General features: G+C 37.2%; 3 protein-coding genes across 5 annotated transcripts; 1 reads left to right on the top strand and 2 right to left on the bottom strand.

The window, feature by feature from the left end:
* Positions 1-1,541: 1,541 nt before the first annotated feature.
* Positions 1,542-6,948, bottom strand: LOC113713310 (E3 ubiquitin-protein ligase CHIP-like). 2 transcript variants are annotated; one of them, XM_027237009.2, is made up of 8 exons: positions 6,399-6,948; positions 6,212-6,279; positions 6,031-6,094; positions 4,602-4,673; positions 2,475-2,608; positions 2,196-2,349; positions 1,986-2,096; positions 1,542-1,864 (listed from the first exon to the last, which is right to left on the bottom strand). In XM_027237009.2, the coding sequence occupies exons 1-8, from the start codon at positions 6,543-6,545 to the stop codon at positions 1,739-1,741; spliced, it is 876 nt and encodes a 291-aa protein (XP_027092810.2). In that variant the 5' UTR covers positions 6,546-6,948; the 3' UTR covers positions 1,542-1,738. The 2 variants fall into 2 exon arrangements, with proteins under 2 accessions (XP_027092810.2, XP_071918206.1); XM_072062105.1 differs by lacking the exons at positions 6,031-6,094; positions 6,212-6,279 and having other exon boundaries at positions 6,399-6,693.
* Positions 6,949-8,936: 1,988 nt separating this feature from the next.
* LOC113713296 (adenylylsulfatase HINT3) lies at positions 8,937-12,725 on the bottom strand. 2 transcript variants are annotated; one of them, XM_072062108.1, is made up of 8 exons: positions 12,585-12,725; positions 12,152-12,383; positions 11,265-11,320; positions 10,460-10,517; positions 10,237-10,303; positions 9,439-9,494; positions 9,274-9,327; positions 8,937-9,193 (listed from the first exon to the last, which is right to left on the bottom strand). In XM_072062108.1, the coding sequence occupies exons 2-8, from the start codon at positions 12,359-12,361 to the stop codon at positions 9,062-9,064; spliced, it is 633 nt and encodes a 210-aa protein (XP_071918209.1). In that variant the 5' UTR covers positions 12,362-12,383; positions 12,585-12,725; the 3' UTR covers positions 8,937-9,061. The 2 variants fall into 2 exon arrangements, with proteins under 2 accessions (XP_071918209.1, XP_071918211.1); XM_072062110.1 differs by having other exon boundaries at positions 12,152-12,718.
* A 5,333-nt stretch (positions 12,726-18,058) lies between these two features.
* Positions 18,059-19,857, top strand: LOC113713284 (serine/threonine-protein kinase OXI1). The gene is made up of 2 exons (XM_027236971.2): positions 18,059-18,649; positions 18,803-19,857. Exons 1-2 carry the CDS (start codon positions 18,234-18,236, stop codon positions 19,710-19,712), a joined length of 1,326 nt encoding a protein of 441 aa, XP_027092772.1. The 5' UTR covers positions 18,059-18,233; the 3' UTR covers positions 19,713-19,857.
* Positions 19,858-23,033: the final 3,176 nt, after the last annotated feature.

Genomic DNA, 23,033 nt, shown 5'->3' with positions numbered 1-23,033 from the left:
AAAAAAATTGCTTTTATGTTGGTCACGAAAATTTTCTCGTCTTTTTTTCGAAAACGATAACAATTATATAACCTATTCTATTATAGATTACATGGGAGGAAGAGCTTAAAGAGACTTGTGTTAAAGACTAGTAGATATACAAATCTTACTAGATCAAGGGGTGCTCTTGAATTTTTTTCGCTGAAAATTAGAGTTGAACCCCCGTTTACGGCCATTCTAAGCCAAGCTCAGTGGTTATGAGAATTTCCTTGTCAAGCTGTTGATTTGCTTCTTCTTCAGCCAGAAAAGTGCTGCTATATCCACTAGCCACTGGCTAAGATTGCACTTAGGTTTCGACATCCACCGAGACTGGCCCTGTATTCATATCCCATGTGTACATACATTTGCATACGTATAAATAGGTTTACAGATATCGATTTAATTGTGCACGTTCCTATTTTATCCATCAAAATGCATATACTACTAGTATTATTCAATAATCTTATTAGGTCTTCTAATTCGTGAACGGTAGGTAAGCACACTCCCCATTCATGAATTTCTCAAAACTATCACCCTCGAAACGAAATGATGAACCTTCTTATTCCAAAATTTTCCCTCCTGTTTACTGTAAAACACGGAGAATTATTCTATTCTCAAGACCGTGCGTGCATGCACCATGTTGAGGCTCCAAATTATTATTGGCTTATAATGAGCAGAAGTGCAGTGCATTTTAGTACCCGGCCCCACCCCATGGGCATCTATCTGTCAGCAACGTAGACAATCATCGACATTTTCTTAGCACCCTAACCCCACCCTGTTGAAAATGAAGGTCTACCATGTGTAGTCGTGGACCTTATGTTAACTCAAAAGGCAACACATCTCGGGCCAATTTAGCTTTATATCTTCACTTTTCTGCCCAGATAGATGGGAACACGAGTCTTGCATAATTGGTTTGATCACAGACACTCCAGCCAGCATCAACCATGAAATGATAAATGCACCAAAGAAAGAAAGGACATCTCTATTTCTAATCCTCCCATGAAATGCCGCACCAAAGGGGGCTTCAGCTATCAATTCAACTCTTCTGGTGGGCAATTCGATGTAGCGTCAATTACTAGTACATTCTTAATAATACAACTGGGAAAACTGGGATAGGAGCCTACCATATCTTGAACTCACATGGCTGAAAATTTTCTAGAAAGTTATCCATGCCCGCAATGCATTAGGCTTGTTTTTCCCTTCCCCTTTTAATGGTTGCATACATCCACTTGTGTTGTGGTCGCCTGTGTTTTGATGAATCACGAGGCATTGTTGATTACTACCCTTCTTCACAGCACATTCACACCAAGAAAGAGAGATGGAGGGGGGGAAAAAATGAACGTAGTTGAAGCTGAGAATTTCGTCCAACTAAACAGTCGAGAAACGCTAGCATGATCATGTCTTTTTATTTTTTAATTAAAAAAAAAAAGGCCTTTCAGTCTTCAGAGTATTGAATTTTCCACCATGAAACTCGACATTCGCAACACAACACTGTACATGCATCGCTCTGATCACCTGTACAATTTGGAGCAGACCAATGGAACGACATTATATTATAGTAATCTTTCCGTACTATACAATCGGGTGCATCAAGCTACATTCCAAGCTTTACGGTTTACACTTTTACAGTACACGGGGAATGTTTTCTTGGGTTCTGAGACGCAATTAGCATTTTTGCACAACAAACAAGAATTACAACCGAATTCAGACTGCACAACGTTTAGTCCATCTTGTAAGCCCAACCGTGCTTGTCCAGAAATGCTCCTACTGCCTCTTTTATGGCCAAATTCGGCACCAGCTGGGATTTAAACAGTGGTTCGCGTGTAATTGGATCAAACTTACCCACCTAGCTCATTACAGTAAATGAGGATTTATTTTGTATGAAACCAAAGTATAGCCTGAACAATTGGCACGTAAAAATAGCTTTGAACAATTGACGCGAGGATTAAGAGAGAGATGATTTTTACCTTTTCCAAATGGTTAAGGATCACTGCCCGCTCATACGTAAATCCACTAGGAGCGATGACAGGATCACGAAAAATGTCAAGCGTAATTTTACAACAAAGATAATCTGGCACCTGAATCCTCAAGTGTTAACAGGACAGAAGTCGAATGTGACCAATGAAGAACAGGAGTAGTAGTAGCCCACAAAGAAATGGATTGTAAGAAATAATTACCTCGGTTGGTATATCATCTTCTGCAGCTTTGTGGAAAACCCTACTTAATGCTTCCAGTTGCTCGGTATTGGACTTTGTATCTCCATCAAAATAACCATTGGCATAAGAAGAATCCAGGAAATTTTTCTCCTTGAGAGCTTCTTCACAAGTTTCTCTGAGGCACAATAAACAGCAGATAGTGAAAATGAAAACTTTACCCGCAAATGAACCAAGTAAATAATAGAACACTATCAACGCCAATCATAACAATAACAAACAAAATCACAAAAGATCACTTACTTCAAACTTTGAAGTTCCCAAGAACGATTGGTGGATTCATGCTCCCACTCCAAGTATTTTGCTTTTGCAAGCTCCAGCCAGATTTCCTCTACCATGTAACCTTTCGGGTTAGCACCCCTTCCGAAATCCAACGCCTAAAAGGTAATTCAGTTGGGACTTACTACGCACTTTCAGAGTCAATTTCCTTTCAGAAGCTTTAAGTCAGCATGCATAGAATAGAACAACTTAAGATGCCAGTTAAATGCCACACTAAATACAAGTTTTCTAGTATCAACATATACATCTCAATATGCATATATTCAGATACCCCTCAAAGAAGATGGTTTGTATGTCTAAAACATAAGGAAAAGATCAAGAATTAAAAGAACAATTCTGTGCTGCCAGCATAAGTTCGCAGATCAGTAGCTGGAGATATCCTATCATGGAATTTCTCATTATCTATGCACTTTAGTACATTTTCACATATCACCATCTGGATTACAGCTTGGTAGTATCCAAGGGTGCCACTCATTATACAAGATTGAAATATTGCCAACTAAACCTAGGCAGATCATGCAGCTGCCTAGTACCCAGGGTAGACTGGCCAATGAACATAATGATCCTGGGTTCACCAACTTCAAGAGTGCAGGAAGGCAAATGGTATTTAAGAAACTTTGATGTTGAAGCCCAATTCTACTACACAAATGGCCAATGGAAACTACTCAATGAAGGGCTTCACAAACTAATGCATCACAAGTGGCACACTTAATGAGTGTGCTTCGAATTATGATGTGAATAGTTAAAGATGGCGTAGGTAGGTAACAAAAACAGTGTTAAGAGCATTTCTGGAGCACAAGAAAATGACATTTTACCAAAGCGTACTATAAGCTTCTCATATACCAAAATAAGAAACACAAATTCAATTCTAAAAAATAGCAGTTGGTCTTGCCATTCTTATAGCTTCACAAAGTCAACAATATATAAGTCATAAAACATAATTTCAACTCATCCCAGACTTCATTAGCCAATACATTATGCACCATGCATGTTTGACTAAGTATTACAACTCCCCCCAACCTTTCCCCTTTAGTCAAAAGGCTTAGTCAAAGACAAAGGAAAAGAAGAAAGAAGTGAAAAGTAAAACCATTAACGTCCATTGGCCACAGGTTGATCAAATTATAGTCTACTTATTAACATCAAATACTGGACAATAGAAAAAGAAGTTGGCAACTAGGTGTGACTTGGACCTACAAAGCACCATTAGAGCATCAGGAATCGAGATCGAGTTGAAGACCAAGAAAAACCATTTAAGGTCTAAAAAGATTATACAATTCTAGATTAATGGCGTATAACGTTCTTAGTTACACCAGATGTCCTCAAAGGTGAGAGAGAATAAAATGAAGCCCCAAAACAATGGAAAATTTTTTTTAATGTTTTGAGAAAAGAAGGTTAAGAAAAAAATGATTAAGGGCAAGACTGAAGGTAATTTTTTATCGATACTGTGTTGAACTATCATTTAGAATGACTTCATCTCTCAAAGGAAGAAAGCAATATTTAAGGCATAAGCATTCTGTTTCCATTGTGGTTTGAGTAAGAAAGAAGTGGGGAAGAAGACAGGGAGGTTTTTTTTTTCACTGCCTTGGCAGGGTAATATACAAGCTGTCAGATATATAGCACAAGCAATGAACAGCCAACAAGAGGACAAGCCAAGGGATGCACACCACGAAAGATGTAAGACTTCTAACAATGCCTCAGTTGAGCAAATGATCTTTAAAACTTCAATCAAGTGAAAGCAACCCATTCTGTTTAACAAAAAATTAGTCTCCTATAACTCAATAAATGATATAACCAGCCTTCCACCCCCAAACCAACCTTGCCCGACCCCACACACACCCAAAAAGAAAAAGGGGAAAAAATGGAATGATGAAGAAGAAGCAGAAGCAGAAGAACCCCTCATCCTATCCAGAAAATCTAAAAAGCACAGTTGCAAAAAAGTTCTGTTTGCTAGATATGGATATACATACCCAACAAATGCCACACTGCTGAAGACGCATTAGACAAGTAGATTTATGTACAGAACAATAAACAATAATAAAATACGTGCTAAGGAGTAACAAACTTATCTGTATGACCCAAAGAAACAAATACCTTTTCTAGTTCCTTGACCCCTTCAGCATACTCTTCTCTTTGCAGCAAAGCAAGACCTAGCATGTAATGGGCCTATAAAGCCAGAAAGCATTCCCTGTTAGATAGCTGTATATGAGAACTTCAAAGACATTGGAATACTAACATTTCAATTCGTGCAATGAATTTCTACATAGGATGTGGATTTTACAAATATGCTATCTTTGGAAGCAACATAAATGTTCCCAGAAAAAGCAGCTATTCAGCGACTAGAAGACAAGTATCTCAAAAAGAACAATAAGCCACAAAATTCCTAACACAAGGTTATATTGTCATCACAACTACTTCATCACCCCCCCCCCCCTAAAAAAAAATAAAAAAAGAAAACCCAGCTGTCAAACATACCACTAGAAACCAAATTTGAGCAGTACATAGGTCCCTGATTGAGTAGCTGATCAACTCTATACTGAGTTAAATAAAAGCTTAAAATGAAAATAGTAAAAGCGACTTGGCAAATTGCAGCCTGCTTATCGAAAAGCTTTGTACAGCTTGTGCCTTTAAGCAAAGAGACCACTGTGACTGCTTTTTGAATTAGTGACCCTTTACTCAAAATAGAAAAGTACTACCCAAGGTGCCCATACCTCAGAAGATCACCAATAGTGCCATAGGTGGCTCAAAACATAACACCATATACAACACCAAACTACAAATTATCAAAAAGACACGCAAATTGACAATCAAATATCTGCAACAGAACAAATTTGTCGAGAAAAAAAAAATCTCATGAGCAGGATTCCAGATATAGTAACAGTAGTGACATGAAAATTGATGATGACATGAGTCAGCTTTTTTGAGAAACTCTTTAATCCAAGCCTTTTGGTTGCTGGCACCTCTTCACAATAGCACAATCATAGCAACATAATAATAATTAACGAAGAAACTACTGTATATGACAGCTTTCCTATCCACTCTAACAAATGCCTGGTGAAATTGCATGTATTTGCCCGATAGAAGATTTCTTTTACAGTCATTAAGAAAGAGTCTGTACATATTGGCAATCTATTTTGACAAATTGGGGGACCGCATTACATTAAAGTGTTGAGATCACTTTAGGGTAGATATGAACAGATTGACTCAAATCAATAACGTCACAGTCCACGACAGAATAAAAGCCCTTAAAATCCTAAATGCCAAGGTGCTGATGAAAGTCACACGTTAAACAGTACAAATCCCTGCGATGTTTGTTCCTAACAAACACCGGGCTAATTAATCACAAACATTTGGCAAAGACACGAGCAGCATGATTTTTCTACCCCTGATAAAAGATGTCAGAAAACTTGCAGCGTCCACACGTAACAAGCATGAATTCCAAAAGAATGCAAAACAAAAATGATGGTATAAAAAGGTTCGCAACAAAATCAAATCTTCACTGAAAAAAAACTAGTCCACAGACCTTGACAGAATGGTGATCAATCTGATTAGCTCTTCTACAATCTTCCTCCACCCTTTTCCAATCACTACAAATTCATATGTCAAATCACCAGTAACCACATCAACATCCTTATAACCACCATAAATTGAAACGACAAAATGAACTAGTAATGCCAAATACTACTAACAGGAAAAGTACATACTTGCGCCTCCGATGACACAAAGCACGATTTGTCCAATATATGGCCACATTAGGGCACAATGCAATCGCCTAAATAACCATCCAAAAGAAGGGGGAAAATGTAAAATAAAAGAAAGGGCAGTGCCAGGGTTATGTATACATTTGTATATGTGTAAATTCATACGTGGAATACAGAAAGGTGGGTTTACCTCAGTATAAGCATCGATGGCAGCACCAAATCGATCTTTCTTGAAGCAATGGTTGCCTTCTTGCCGGAGCTGTTCCGCTTGTTTGGCCACCGCTGCGGCATCCATAGCGGCGGCGGCGGCGGCGGCTGCAGCCACCGTGGGAGACATTTTACCGTATTTTTTGAAAATTCTGTGCAAACCTATAATTATCTATCTCAAAATTAATTTCTTTAACAGCAAAATCTCGAAATTCTTTGCTGGGTACAAGTGTTTGTGACGCCTGTTCGCTCGCGACGCCCAAAAAATTGTGTTGTACGTTTGGGACGGAAGAGTTGGGGCAAACAATTGGAAGTAAATATTTGGAAGGGGGAGGAAATGAAACCAAAATTTTTATTAGAACCGAAGAGTGTTGAAATTTTACTAATCTGACGAAGTTTCACGATGCTTCCAAATTTCAGCTACCTGACTTAGGGAGGATGGGACGGGAAGAGGACATGTATGCAGAATAGAGCGAAAGAGACAAACACAGCCCCCCTGCGCGTTTACTGCTGCAAATTCTCTATCACTGCTCGTTTTTCCACCGGACCGGCCCCATGAAAACTACTACAGTACCATGCCCTTGGATGTGATATGATGTGACGTATGTGAGATAAAAAAGTGAATTGAAAAATATGTTTATGATTCAAACGAATTATTATTTAAAATAATTTCATAATCCAAATAAATCCAACAATAAGCATTTTCCTATTGAGAACTTTGATTAAACAACGAGATAACAAGGACTGTGTTTATAATTTTGTTTAGATAGAATATTATTTGAAATATTATTTAAAATAATTATTATAATATATTTTATGATTTAATATATGTGAGATAAAAAAATTATTAAAAATATAAAAAGTTAAATTTTAAAATGTATTTATAATGCAAGTGAAATATTATTTAAAAAATTAAGATATTCGAACAAAGCATAGTGCTACTTTAAACTTTAATATTTTTACTTAAATTTCATGCATTTTAACTTTGAAAAATGTATACATCAACACATCAAAATAAAGAGAGGAGATTCTACTGCCGGTCCGTTCCTTTTAGGCATCGTTAAATTTATGTATTGGTTTTTTAGACTAGATTAACTTTAATTCAGAATTTGCACCAGTATTATTATTAGTAAGAGATTGCAATTGACCCCAAGACGAAGAGCCCAAAAAATAAATAAATAAATAAAAGGTTGGATGGGGCTCAAAACTGCCTTCAGACATTTCTATGGGCAGTGTCAGGGTGGATGGGGCCGTGGAGGCGGTTACGTCAGACCCGGGTTTTGATTGGATGGTTCTAGAATTTGCCTCAAATGTTAATTCGGGTTCTCTAGTTCGCGGAAGAGAATGGGTAATTTCTCAGTAACCGGAGAGTGGACAAAAGATCTCTCGTTGACCAGTGTGACCCAGTCCCAGTGTAGGCCTCGTTTGGATGTGACTAATGAAAGCTCTCAACTGGGGAAAAAACTAAAAGCGAATCTTCTTTTCAGGCCTCGTTTTCTTTTTCATTTTCTGGTTAGTTCTCAAAAAACGAAAGGATTTATACAAAATAGGAAAATTATAGATGCATGGAAATCAAGGGGAAAAAAAAATGAATTGCTGGAAAAAATTTAAATATGTGATATGCACATAAAAGCAAATAAGAGAGAGAGAGAGAGTTTAGAATTTAGAATAATATGCGTGTTACCTTTCAATAATATGTTTTTCGCCATCTTCTTCAAGGTTTATCCTCCAGGATGATATGACGATCGTTTTGGAGGTTTCACAGAATAAATTTACAAGGCCTTGATGATACAACTTCTTAACTAGGAAAAATAGGGAGGGAGAACGTCGCGTATGGATGAAAGAATCATACGCGACGTCTTCTAAGAGAGTCTTTCTTCCCTTTATAGAGCGAATAGGTTTTCATATTTTGCTTAGAAAAGCGGCTGGAGAACTTTCAGTGCAATGCAAATTCTGGCATCGCACAAACACTAGAAATGCCAGGGAGACTTCTTTCTTCCTTCCGTTCCGCGTGCTGCTCTCACGAGTTTCTTCCTGCCAAGCAAGATTTTTTTTTTTTATTTATTTAAAGACCATTTGGATTGCTCCATTTGGATTGCTATTTGTAACCATTTTCGCAAAAGCATGTTTCTGCATCGATTCTGAGATTTTGATGCACGCAGAGTAAAATAAGAAGGTGGTTGAAAAATATATTTATAAAAAATATAAAAAAATTTCTGCGACACATATCAGCAATGCTCTATCTTAATATGCAGAAACAACAAAACCAAATCAAGAAAAGGATTTCGCTGTTGATTCATTGTGGAGCTGGCTTCTTTTTATTTTTTCAGGGGGCAGCACAACACCGCGTTGAACTTGACCGTTAAATTTTTGGGGCTGATGTGTAAGTTTTTTTTTTAATTTTATTTTAAAGTATCTAGCATGATCCACTTGAAAAGGGCAAGCAAGCACCTCATTCGATTCGATCTAAACGAGTGAGAACTGAGAAGAAGTAAAAGAACAAGGAGAGAGCGTAGAGCAGTTCCTGCAAACAAGATGAAGCTGTAAATTGACCGTAATGTACTTCGGCACCACAGCACAAAACTGATGAAAGAAGACATCTCCGCTATCAATATACTACAACAAACCAGACAATTAATTCTCCTTCTAGCTCCCCAGGAGACTGGACCCTTGTCCCTTGCTTTCATCAAAATTCTCCACAAACTGTAACCTATCGCGGATGCTACGTGCCAGTCGCAAACCTTCCTGATCTAACTTCAATTTCCGCCTTCTCAAACTCTGACATGATCGGCCATATTCACCAATCATTTTCCAATCAGCTCAAGGTAACAGAAAAGCACAAGATAGAAAGGACATACCTCAGAAGCCCATAAGCAGTCACTTGCCTTGCGAGGAATTATGTGAATGTGAGTCTGAATACGCAACCACAAAGTGTTTCATCCATCAGTTTTCCCGAGAATCAATAGCCCCATTCCAGTCAAAGAAGCTATACATCCAGTTCAAACAAAGTCCCAGAAACTTACATGAAATATGACTTGGCCAGCTGCAGCGCCGTTGTTAACTAACAGATTAAATGAATCTACAGTATGAACTCTCCATCAATAAACCTTCTAAGATGATGATGGGCAGGAATAAAAATATATAACAATTTCACTAGCCCATTACAGATAAAGTAGTACATCTAAAAAGACATTATTAGGTTCCTCGGGGAGACAACAGAATTAGCTATGCTATGGGGACACCAGTGACTGCAACACTTCAAACATTGTCCTCACTATCGAATTACTGAAGCAACGCAGGAAAAACTTTGGCAATCATCATATACTTTAAACGTTCAAAATTTAATAATATAGCATGATGGTTATTTTATTGCTACAAGACATCCAAATCCACCATCTGCTTGAATCAAAAACAGCAGCAGTAACCTATGTCAAGTGAAGCAGAACTCATCCTTTTTTTTTTTTTTTAAAGGTTTGTCTTGCATCATTCTGAACAAATCCGTGAAGTTGTCACTTCTCTAACTTACAGGAAGCCTACGAAGGATGAACTTTGGGAGTCAACAACTCCTTTAAGTTATCCATAGTAGGTTCTGTCAACCCCAATCCCAAACTCCACTAGCAAAAATATGCTTATATATGGGGAACAAGAGGTAAAAATAGTCTATCAAAAAGGTAGCACAGACAGATAAATCATACTTAATCATCAGAAGGCAAGGCCTTCCAATGCAACCAAACAAGCAAGGGGACTAGATGAACTCAACCCCAGTCAGAACCACCCCCACCTGCTGATAACAAAAAATGATGTAGACAAGAAATACATACCACAACCAGTGGCCTTCTTTACAGCTTTGCTAATGAAAGGTACTTTTGAACACATAGCGCCTACAACCTGCACAATATGGTCATTCGATCAGTGTAACTAGTTGCACGATTCAATTATACCCTGTAATGAAAAGGACTCAACACCCGTTAAGATTATGACATTTTCTACTATTTTCTATTAGGATAAAGAAACAAAGTATAGCATTTGACAAGAGGCACTTACTTCTGGAGGAGTTGCCTCCAAAGAAGAAAAATGACGTTTTGGGATAATAAGTGAGTGCCTGAGAAAACACATTCCAAGGATTCATATAATGTCAAAACCATATTTCATCTAACAAGCAAAACAATAACATAAAAGCACACCATTCTGCACATTAATGGTTGTCAAAAAATTTGATTAGGTTGCAGTTTTTACATGTAGACCAAATCAATTTAAACGCATCCTATTATCTGAGACTACTAAGATTGCCTTTGAGTGTTTCTTGATTCACAAAATAAATGCATAATAAAGCACCAGGTATGAAGTCCTCTGAAACAGATAAGACACATTGGTTCGTCTCTGGCTATTAGTCCACCACCCCCAATTTTGCCTAAATCCTGCATCACTTCTATGTGTCTAGAGTATGCATAAATCAAACCTAGGTAAAGGAGAACGATTGATACTCTGATGACAAGTGGAGAAGAGTAAATGTTGTCACAGAAAAAGAGGAGTAAGTCATAGCTTGAGTTGGCAAATTCAGGCATCAGAGGGGGTAACAATTTCAAATAATTACTCCATAGAGAAGTATGAAGTCAACAATCCTCTATGATTTATGCAAAATAAGCTCTCAATGCATAGACTAACATGAGATCTATTTGCCAAACTTCAAAAACATGGATGAAGTATTTTAAGCAATTGGATAAAGCACTTCTTTATCATCTTATTTTGCCGACGTCACCGTATTTTGTCCAGAGAAAATGTACGGAGACACTTTAAACTCTTAGACATGAAAAGAACAAGACCACCTTACCCATGATACCTTCCTTACCCATGGCTCAGAGGATTTGAGTCCAAAATGCAGAGACATACATCATCTTCATAGACCTGTAGTGAAATCAAGCCCGAGAAAGTATCAAAGTACCAACATCAGAAGGGGAAAAGGTTCTAGCTTTATGCTACTTTGGCAGAAAATATTATTAGGCGAAACAACAACTTCCACTCTCATTAAATAAAATAGCAGGGATAATAGCATGGTCACAAAGTACAAACGGTAGAGTTTGCAAAGTGGCTTAAAGTACTAGAGATGTCGACTACTTGCATGTGCTATATTAAAGCTTGTTCTGCAGTGGTTCGTCAATTCATCAAACCACAAAGCCTGAACAAGTTGAGTTGTCAAACATGGTTTGAGCACAACTCGAAAAGCAAAAGATTTATTTACTTGCATATAGAAAAATTGAAGCTAATCATTCAAAGCGACCAAGTTTAGCCTGATAAACGATCGTTTGAGCTCGGGATCCAGGACACGAAACCAAGCTCAAATACAAACGTCAAGCTTCTTAAAACATTCAAATCAAGCTTGAACAATGCAGTGGCCGTTTCCTTCACACTGAGGTTTCAAGTGTAACTTCCTTCAGATTTCAAGTTCCAGAGATGGGACATGAGCTTTGAAACAATAATTGGGTTAGTCCCAATAGTACAAAAAACATTAAAAGTTAACATACCAGCAAGAAGCATAATCAGAAATCATATAGTAATCGAACTTTTTTAGGATATAATTAAACCCGAATTGCTTTTTTTCGAAAGAAAAAAAAAACTAATATACCGGAGTAAGCCTTTATAAATCCCAAGAAATTGATGGCAGAATCAATTAAAAAGCTACAACAAACAGCCTGATAAAGAGAAAGCAAAACAAAAAAAGAAAAAGAAAAAAAAAACCTTCAAAGCCGGAGCTTGGCCTCGAACAATCTTGCAAAAGACGCAATCAGCAGCTTCTTCTTGGCTTTGCCCAGTCTCAGAAGCACAATTCGAAGGGAAGACGGCAGAAGAGCATTGGGGGTGGGGTTGAGTTTGGGGAGGAATTGGGCGAATATGGGAAGAAAGAATGGCAAGACGTCGTCGTGCAGGCGCCCCCTCCTCCTCCATCATCAATGCATCTACTCCTATAATACTGATGCAAGTAGAGTTCAAAAGGGATGCTAGAGAAAGCCGCTGGTTGAGAGCGAGCTTATCATCAACATAACAGCAATAGGTGTAATTTTTGACGCCAGAAGGAACCCAATAACAGAAACAGACAAAGGATAAGGAAAACTGATTTGAGTGGAATGAGCTAAAATGAGTTTTGAGGCGGAGGTGGAGTGGAGATAGATACCTTCGAGAGGAATAAATTGTTGGTGGTTGGCGCTAATTTATTATTGGCGCTCCTTACTAATCACTTTTTAGTGGTAGGTTCTGCTTTATCCAAACAGAGATGTATGTGGCGCTGATGAACACCGATTGTTTGCTACCAGATTTGATGGACGATGTCCAGTAGTCAGTACCATGTAACCGTACCTATTGGTTGTTATACGCTCCCACAGAACACCCCCCCCCCCCCGGCCCCCAAAAAAAAAAATATATATATATATATATACATATACAAATCATAGCACAATGTTGGTATAATAAATTAATATATTTTTAAGGCTTTTATTTATACATTTATTTTCTTTTGGATAGATATTTTATACTTTTATTAACATAGAAGTAATTTATGTTGATCATTTTAACTTGAGTTTAGCAACTAGCTTACAAGCTTTTTTTTTTTCCTTTGGCCCTCTTTTGTTTATTAAACTTGGCTAATTGGACCATATAAAAGAGATACGTATGTGTGTGTATATATATGTACATACATATGTATATGTATATTAAGTATTATCACATTTTTGCTTAGTTGGCAAGTTCGATTTTTTGTCAAAATGATGTCAAAATTTATATAAAAAAAAAAAAAAGAAAAGCTGATATTAGATTGTAATTCACAGAGAATTCTAATAGGTCTGCAAAATATTGAGACGCAATACAGGAAGAACAAATAAACAGTGATCTAATTCATACACAGCACTTGATTAAGAATTAAATTAGAAAATGGTATCCAACTTTGAGGTAAATCGGTACAAATACACCAACAAGCATATGGTTAAGTCGAGTTTCAATTTCAGGTGGAAATTGTAAAATGCTGAGTGCATTGCCTCGACAGTTGTTACCAATAGCTTTTGTTGAAGCCAAAAATGTCGCAAGACTTATTGCTGGCTCTCTTCAGTTATTAGCTTTTGCTCCATAAAGACAGAATAAAATGCAGATATCTGCCCAAATTGTCGAACTTATGAACCTTTTTCAGTGAAAGCCTATAGAAATCTAATGTACCCCAAAAAAACAAAAAAAAAGGAGCCCCAAATGCCTGTATCATGAAAGAAAATACCTCACCTACTCCTCCCTGAGGGGGGAGAGAGAGAGAGAGAGAGAGAGAGAGAGAGAGAGAGAGAGAGAGAGAGAGAGAGAGAGAGAGAGAGAGAGAGAGAGAGAGAGGAGAAGGAGAGGAACCAAAAAGTTGAATCCAGTGGACAAAAAATGTCAAATGAGGATCGGGAGGTATACCACAGTCCAGAATGAGCCCATGGAAGTTAGGTACTTGGCACAGCTCCTTCTTGGCCCGGCCCACCAAACACCAAAATTCCAGATAATTGATTGCTCTTTTTATTAGGTAAAATTTTAACCTTTTTTTGTGAATATTCATTTTACATATTTTTTTAATCATTTTTTTACTTCACATGTACAACATCTTAAAAAAGTGCTGAATAAATTGAAAAAAATTAAAAAGTTGCAACCCAAAACAACCAGTAAAGTGATGTTTCAATTTTATCCCTAAGACTCGTATCAAATTATCATTTTGGAACTAATTTGTTGCATTTTTAGAATGTGAGACACTTAATTTGTTTATTTTAAAAGTGAGGGGCCAAAAAAATAGTTTTTTTCTCCCCAAAATGTGATGGATGAAACATGTTATTTTCCATTTATCATTCTCTATTTTGAAAGGCTTCGGTTTTGGTTTACAAAACCGATTGCATTGCTCTAATTATTTTTACAAATCTTGTAACATATTTTGGCCTTTCTTATTTAGCAGCCTTTGGGCATAGGATAAAAAAGCAAAAAATAAAAAAGTGGGCTCACCGTAAAATTTTGAAATGACCACCACCCCTATTTTCAGTAAACTTTTAATAAGAATTTTTAGTTTTTGCGGACAAAATTTAACTAGCACAGCTTTTAGTAGTGTCCATCTTTGTTTTTCTGCAGAAAGGGCAAAAACTACCCGTTTGGACAGCCATTTTTCCCCAAAAAATTGCATCGTTTTTTCGTGATCACATTTTCCTATTATCTTTTTTCCTCACATACATCAAATCGCTACAGTAATTTTTTTACAAAAAAATCCAAGAAAATGTAATCCAAACGGGAGGTTTGGACCTAGAATGATTATACAACCCCAGACAGTTCCACATTTAGATGCAAGGTTGATTGGTTGAATGGTGAAAATCATCAATCCAAAGCAGGAAAAGGATTTCAATCGTTTCCCCATTTTGACAATACAATGATACGATTGATGCTAGATAAACACACTTTTAATCAGAAGTTTAGGGCCATTCTGCAACTATGCAAAGTTTAGAGCGGTCAAGTTTTTTTTTTCCCCCTAAGAGAATGGGTTTTTTTTTCCCCTTTTTTTAAACTTTTTGAGTTTTCCTCGGATAAAGCATATGCTTGCACTTATGACTCTGTCCCACCCCCAAAAAAAAAAAAAAAAAAAAAAAAAAACACGTTAGAGGTTATACATGAAAAAACATTTTTCTTCCTCCTTTGTTCAAAGATCTTGAATTTATTTTTGTTAAATTTGTAAAATGACGCAAGCATATACTTTACCACTCCTTGTGCCTCAGTTGCTTGAGTTTTACACAATTGAATACAACCAGATGCTAATTCATAGCGTAAAGTAACCACTACCAGATGTACATCTGTTATGCTAACCCTTGGGATATTAGACTTTAGTAGAGGACAAGGGCGGGATTTGTACAAAACTTGATTCGAATATGAACTATACCTATGCAGTATCATATTAGACGTGGGATCAATATGGACGGGACTAAAATGAGTTAGACTCATTTTAATACAGTCCAAATACCCCCATAAATTCTATTTTATTTTTTTTAACTCTCTTTTCCCTAACCAAATGTCTCAATATTACCTTTTTTTTTTAATTATCATTTAGTTAGTTTGTTTAGTCTTGTAATACATTTCACCATCAAAGTCATGGATTCTGCTGAAATGATTCATTTTTGTACCTACCCGCAATTTTTACTTCCTATGACTAAATGTTGCCCATGTTTTCTCCAATATACGATCCTATACATATTTGTACGGCCTATGTCAGGATGAAGTCGATCGATTCTGATTTTTTGCATTGCGGACAAAACCATGCAGTAAAATCTACGTCAATTGATTTTTTTTTTTTTTTTTCAAAATTCAGTTTTCGAGCACTAAATTTCACGAGATTTAAATGTAAACATACTTTCTGAAGTTCAATTTGGGCGTAACAAACTTTGCTAACCAAATGTCTCAAAATTGTTTGATGGTTCTTGGCTTTTAGGAGGCCTTGCTTGGATTGCTGTTTTCCGTAGAAAAATTTTGTCATTTTTCGTGAACACATTTCTCTATTACCTTTTTTTCTCACATACATCAAATCGCTACAGTAATTTTCCCATGAAAAATGACGGAAAATGCAATCCAAACGGGTTTGTTTGCTGCTTTTTGGCTTATAGTAAAACCTAAGTCAATTGATCATTTTCCTTCTAACTTCAATTTTCGAAGATTAAATTTCATGAGATATGAAAAGTGGACTTGTTTTTTGAAGTTCAAGTTGGACATGGCAACTTTTGCTAATCAAATGTCTCAAAATTGTTAGATGGTTTTTGGTTTTTAGAAAAATCAATAAATCTTTTTAGATTTTGGGAGAAAAAACATCCGTGGGAGTCCTAACTAAGTCCCAATTGGACTCATATTTTAGATGGATATTATTGGGTGTAATTTCCGTTAGGCTCAATCCCATATTTTACATATTAATCCCGTCTGGATTAAATTTGGGTATGAAAGCCAATTGAGTCTCAGGGACTTTTTGCCACCTTGGAAGCCATGGTATTATTGAGTTTGTCTAAATGAGCAGGTAAAATTTGACCGAATGCGTTTCGTTGTTGTTGGATCTAAAGCTTATACACCGCTACAGCAATTGAGAGGATACAGCCTCCGCATATTATCACCTACATAACGTGGAGGAATGATTTTCGTTTTTTTGGTCAAAAAGTAGTGAAATGATTCAGTTCCTGAATTTTCAAGATTGCGTGGAGGAGGAGGAGGCTCTCTGCCCAACTGATTTTCCAATGCTTTTAGTTTTATAAAAGCTTCAACGAAAGTCAAAGAACTGCAAGAACACTATTGTGGACTTCTCCCATGTGTTAGCTCTTTTTTTTTTTTTTTTAAATAATTTTGTTGACAGCGTCGCCCATCTCATTTTGCATCCGTGTCAATTTTTGCATTATTTGGACTATAAACTTTTATTCATGGAGAATTTATGCACCATGAGTTTTTAATTGAAGTGTTAGATAAGATTCCTTTGTCTCCTTGTTTCTTAAATCTCATGTCCTCTTCATTAGATTTTTTTTTTTTTTTTTTTTTTTAAAAAAGAGGTGTTAGATAGCAAACCAAACTAGCATGTTGTCCTACTTACAAACCCAACCATGACAAGTTCCGCTGACTTTTGGATAACAAGTTGATATTTAATATTTTCATTTCAAGTAACAAGTAAGATATAAAAATTCATTAGCCTTTTCTCCTTGTCAATTATCATATCACGAATGAGTATAATAAGAGTAATTGTGAATAAAAGATGGGTGTCTTGTCAATACAATCAAGAGCATTTTGCATATCACACAAAAAGTTTAAAGCAATAAATTCTGATTTTGGTTTGGAAATTGTCATAGTTGATAGAATGCAAAAAAAAAAAAAAAAAAAAAAAGGACCAATAAATCGCTGCTAGATTCAATAATGTGTTTGCATTGAAAATACAATATTGAATAATGTGTTTGGATAGCCATTATTTGGTTTCAAATAATTTTCAACGCATATTTTTATCTTTTTAATCATAATTTTATTTCACATACATCACATCACAAAAAGTTTTACATTAATTATTTCAAATAATATTTCGAATAATCTACTATCCAGCTACATTCAATGATACGGCTGATGCTAGGTTAATACCTTTAATCAGAACCTCAAGGACCATTCTGCAACTATGCAAAGTTTAGAGTGGTCAAGTATTTTTATTTTTCCCTCCTATGAGAATGAATTTTTAATTTTTAATTTTTTTAGTTTTCCCCGGATAAAGCATAAATTTGCACTCATAACTCTGTCCCCACACACAAAAAAAAAAAAAGAAAAACCAAACTGACACATACAATCACGTAAGAGGTTATAGATAAAAACACTATTCTTCTTCTTCCCCCTTTTGTTCAAGGATGTTGAATTTATTTTTGTTAATTTTGCAAAATGACGCAAGCATATACTTCACCACTCCTATTCTTATTATTATTATTATTATTATTAATGATGTCCAGAGTCCAGAGTCCGCATCCTTCCTCAGCAAGGAAAATGGGAAACAGCATATGCTCCCACTGAGTCCAAAGTCATAAGCCATTTCCAAGTTCCAACACCATAAAAAGTAGTGTGTGTAGACTGTCTGTAACCAATAATATAATTCAACAGAAAGAAAAAGCCACCCCCTCCGCCATCGATCGAGTCCCGTCCCGTCCCGGCCAAGGACTGCAACGCATTACAACGGTCTACTATTCTAATCATATATCGCTCCTCTTCAAATTCACAGAGAGGTTTTACAGAAAGTGGGAGAATATCAATTCTTCCGCTCAGGTAGCGTACGTCCGCCATGAGCGACGGACACAATAACAATGACCTCCCAAATCATCCCGTAGCTTCTCTGGACCTGAAAAGTCTCAAGGTCATCTCCGCCCTTGGCCGTGGTGCTAAAGGCGTCGTGTTTTTGGTTCGATCAGAAAACGGAGAATCTCTTGCTCTCAAAACAATTTCGAGAGCTTCTATCGAGAAAAATCACAAGACTGATGCTGCTTCTACTGATCGCCGCCCGGCCGACGAAGAATACAGAAGAATTTGCTTCGAGCGGGATGTTTTAGCCTCCTTAAACCATCCTCTCCTGCCTAAACTCCGCGGCGTCTTATCCACTGACAAGATCATCGGTTACGCCATCGATTACTGTCCCGGCCGCGATCTTAATTCCCTCCGCAGAAAACAAACCGAGAAAATGTTCTCCGACGATATCATCAGGTAATTCATTCCTCTTGATCAAATTTTTAACCAAATTAAATTTGCATGCGCGCACACATGTATGTATATATAGGCATACAGATAGAATAGTGCCTTTATGTAGAAACTCATTTTTAATTGTTGCGGGAATATATTTTTTTTTAAACACTACAGATTTTACGCTGCTGAGATAGTGCTAGCTTTGGAGTATTTACACGGATTGGGAATTGTGTATAGAGATTTAAAGCCGGAAAATGTGATGATCCAGGAGAACGGTCACCTAATGCTAGTGGATTTCGATCTCTCCGCAAAGCTCTCCGCCAAATCTCCCGAGGCTCGTCGACTCGGTGACTCATCGCCTAGTTCCTTGTCGATCAAGAACAAGCATAGGAATAGGAAGAAAAACAGGCAGAGATTTCCAGAGTTCTTAAGCTTCTGCAAATCCGGGATAACTGAGTCCGACTCGGTGCATCCGGTTGAATTCAGCAGTGAGTCCGGGAGACAGGAATCGGATTCCGTAGAGAAGTCCAACTCATTCGTGGGGACGGAGGAATACGTGGCTCCCGAGATTTTAATCGGGAAAGGTCACGATTTCGCGGTGGATTGGTGGTGCTTGGGCGTCATGTTGCATGAGATGCTCTACGGGACGACGCCGTTTAAGGGGTCCAACCGGAAGGAGACTTTCTATCGGATTCTAGCGAAAGATCCGGAGCTGGTGGGGGAGCCCACGCCCTTGAGGGACTTGATCAAGAAGCTGCTTGAAAAGGAAGCAAAAAGAAGGATCTCCGTGGAGGGAGTCAAGGGCCATGATTTGTTTAAAGATGTTGATTGGGCCCATATTTTGGAAATCCAACGGCCGCCTTTTATTCCAGCGGCCGAGGATACCCAACAGGGGAATAAGGACATTGACGTGGAGTCATTTGTCCAGCAAGTGTTTAACGGAGGGATCGATGGTGATGAAAAAGTCGGCGACAAGGAAAATTCGGAAAACAAGAAGAATATTTTAGATGATAAAAACAAAGGAGTGTGGGTTGAAGGGTTGAATAATCCTCCCGCTCAAAGCGCGAATTTTTTTATTTTTTAGTTCATATCGTAATTTTTTTTTCCATTTGATTAATTGGATCGATGAGAGTGTATGACCCATATAACCATCCCCTTATGAAGCCCTAACATGTAGTCAAATCCAAATCTCTGATTTATCTACGAAGGATACTAGGATTATTCAACCATGCCACATCGAGAAGATTAGTTCTTAATAGATTTCGAGTTGATTAGCTCCATCGTCCGTGATGGCAAATAATCAAAGGTCCATTTGTCGTTTCAGCAGTTTTCAAGCAGTGTCATTAGATTGTATGCTACGTTGGTCCATTGTTGATATCTGTCCTGATTCTTGCTTTAGAAATTTGACAAATGTACACGACTTGGATTCACAAAGACTGGAAACCAAAATTTGCATGGCACCATGTGGTCCAGTAGTATCTGTTTCTCACAGGTTTGCTTTTTCTTAATCCATGACATATATCAACGCTCAATTAAAGTTGGATTAAATCAAACCTCCTTTCTTCGCCAAGGATATAGATATGTGGCATCCTTTGCATCCGTCTACAACATGTGAAATGCATAGCCAGACTTATTAATTAGCTGCGAGCGCCATCCCTTAGCGTTAGCAGCCGCAGCACCGATAAATGAGACCTTCTCGTGGTACTGCCAAGGCCGTGTTGCCAGCAAAATTAGCGGTCTTTACCACTGTTAACTGCCTAATAAATGTGGCATATGCCCAACAAACAAAATCACATAACTATCTCTTCTTTCTTGGCAACACTATCACGTTTGCTTAGCCTCAGCCACACTTAGCTTATCTTTACTTTTAACGGTTTTAATACTGTTGTCGTTTTGGGTCCTATAATTCTCTCTTTGCGAGGCATGATGCTGATATTATTGCTGCCGTAGCCATCAAGCATCAATGAATTGGCCTTAGTTAGGCCTCCTGTTATCATTGCGCAAAAGGTTACAATAATGACTTCATCTTGGTGAAGCTGAAGCCAGAGTCGTTGCTTCAGCACATTACTTTTTTTTTTTTTTTTTTCCTTTGCAGATTACAATAATATTTATGCAATAATTTCGATTTACAGTTAACAAGAATGATCCCTCAAGAACAACTAAGTTAGTCACCTTCTTGAGAATTACTCTGTAACCACAATCATCTGAAAAGGACATGGCTTGTGAGATAAAGCACTGGTATATAGCAGTATTACATGGCCCCAAGTCCCAGATAGTCCACCTAAATTCTTTTCCCTTTGACAAGTAGTAACTCTTCTAATCAAGCCCAGTTTTTTACTTTTTAGTCACAAATTCTCGAACGTGCAACATGATAATATATTTACCGGTCTGTACATGAGGTAAGAAGTCGCAAGGAACCAAACTCCTTTTTAATATTTTCACTGTGAAGGTGTGCAAAAACACTTGGTACTCACTCTGGGAGTATCAAGTGTGCTAGATAGCTCCCTGTTTGGATTGCATTTTTCTGAATTTTTTGTAGAAAAATTACGGTAGCGATTTGATATATATGAGATAAAAAGGTGACAGAAAAATATGTTCACAAAAAATGTGACAATTTTTCTGAGGAAAATTGCAATCCAAACGGACGGAGGAATGAAAAGCTCCATTTTTAAGAAGGGATGAAGGGAATAGGGTTAATTAGAAAGCAATGCAGCGCGCTTTGTAAGTAAAGTTGGTCAAAGCATAATTTGTCACTTGGGAGCTGAGATTTGATGTTAAAGCTGACGACAAAAGGTCTCTTCCACCTACGGCAAACAATGGCAGTCACCATTTTTGGACTAGTCAAACAATGGCCTTGCCAATACAGGCAGTCAAAGACAAAGAACATAACCAATAACCTGGCTACGCAAGGCTTGGAATTTGCGTGATGGCCAAGACAGCATGGTCTCCCGATTCCCGCAGCTAGTTTTGAATGGGGAGTCGTCTGACGACCTTAACATGGGTGTGATTAGAAGTCCATATGAGTGCGAAATGCTTCCGGATAACTTGTGTATCTTCTCATCTGCTTACCGGAAAAATTAGTATAGTTGCCAAAAATTATTGTGTGTTTGGATCGGAGATTATTTGGAATAATTATTATAACACTTTTTATGATATGATGTATGTGAGATAAAAAGATGTTTCGAAAGATAAAAAAATTGTGTTGGAAATTAATGTGATGGGAAGCAAATCATTTGGAGGCAAATAATAGCTATCCAAACACACTAACGCGTGATGGAGGAGTTAATTCGTTCCTTGTGGCCGGCAAGTAATTTTTTTTTTTTGGTCAATTGCCATCTTTGATATATGAAGAGGTAATAATTACAAAAATAATTACAAATGCCTAGTAACTTTTAGAAAATCATAATATTGTATGCCTCCTTGGTAAGCTACACAGGAAAGTGATCCATTCACGTAGTATCTTCCTCAAGGTAAATGGCAAACTGGAGGGGGAACAGAGAACTTTGTACTGCTTCCCTTGATGGAGGATGATTTACAAAAAAAAAAAAAAAAAAAAAGGTACGGGTTGATGGAGGATAATTTACAAAAGAATGATCCATAAAAAAATTCGTATCTTTTATTTCTTGGTGATTCAAATGGTGCCGGTCTATCTCAGTACACCAAAATCACCATCACGACAACGCAAACGAAGTCAATTGACCATACATTTCATTTTCTTTCAAAGGAACAAAAACTCATCCCCACAAGAAAAGGATTTTTTTCTGGCCAAAGCCAAATAAAACACAGGAACGGACCTCTAAATTTGTCCTTTTCCTATTTTTTCAATTCGATATGGACAACAGGTCAAGTGGAATGCTACCTTTTTGGTATCATTTTTTTTTTTTTTGGCAAACCTTTTAGGTATCATTTAATATTTATCTTTTGCGGCTAAACTTTCCAAGAAAAAATAGTTTATTGTTGTCTGGGATATATTTTGGATCGTTTTTTTTTTCACATAGTCTTGAATTTAATGCATTTTACATACATTCATTCTATGATCCTCAACAGTTCAGTCATAACAAGAAGAAATTTATTGAGATGGATGACAAAATTATTTTTGAGCAGCAGACCCAAATTCAGAGAAAGGAATGGACAGCATTACAACTAGCTTGTCTGTTAATCTTGACCGGCAAGGCATAATCTAAGTAATGGTACCAGAAGACATTAGATGCCGGCATTACGAAGTAATAACTTTGAAAAGCTGGCCTATTCCAGTTCTCCTGTTGCGTCTCCAAAACCCAAAATCAGATTAAAAAGAATTGAGAATTGATTCCATATATTGTATATTTACGGATTCTAGTCCTTGCCTCCATGGTGCACGATTCATGTCAATCAGTACAATCCACATTTCTGCTGAGATTTCTGT

This window comes from Coffea arabica, chromosome 1e, assembly GCF_036785885.1.
Source record: "Coffea arabica cultivar ET-39 chromosome 1e, Coffea Arabica ET-39 HiFi, whole genome shotgun sequence".
NCBI lineage: Eukaryota > Viridiplantae > Streptophyta > Magnoliopsida > Gentianales > Rubiaceae > Coffea > Coffea arabica.
The sequence above is the reverse complement of the archived record's forward strand: the minus strand, read 5'-3'. Positions and strand labels throughout refer to the sequence as shown.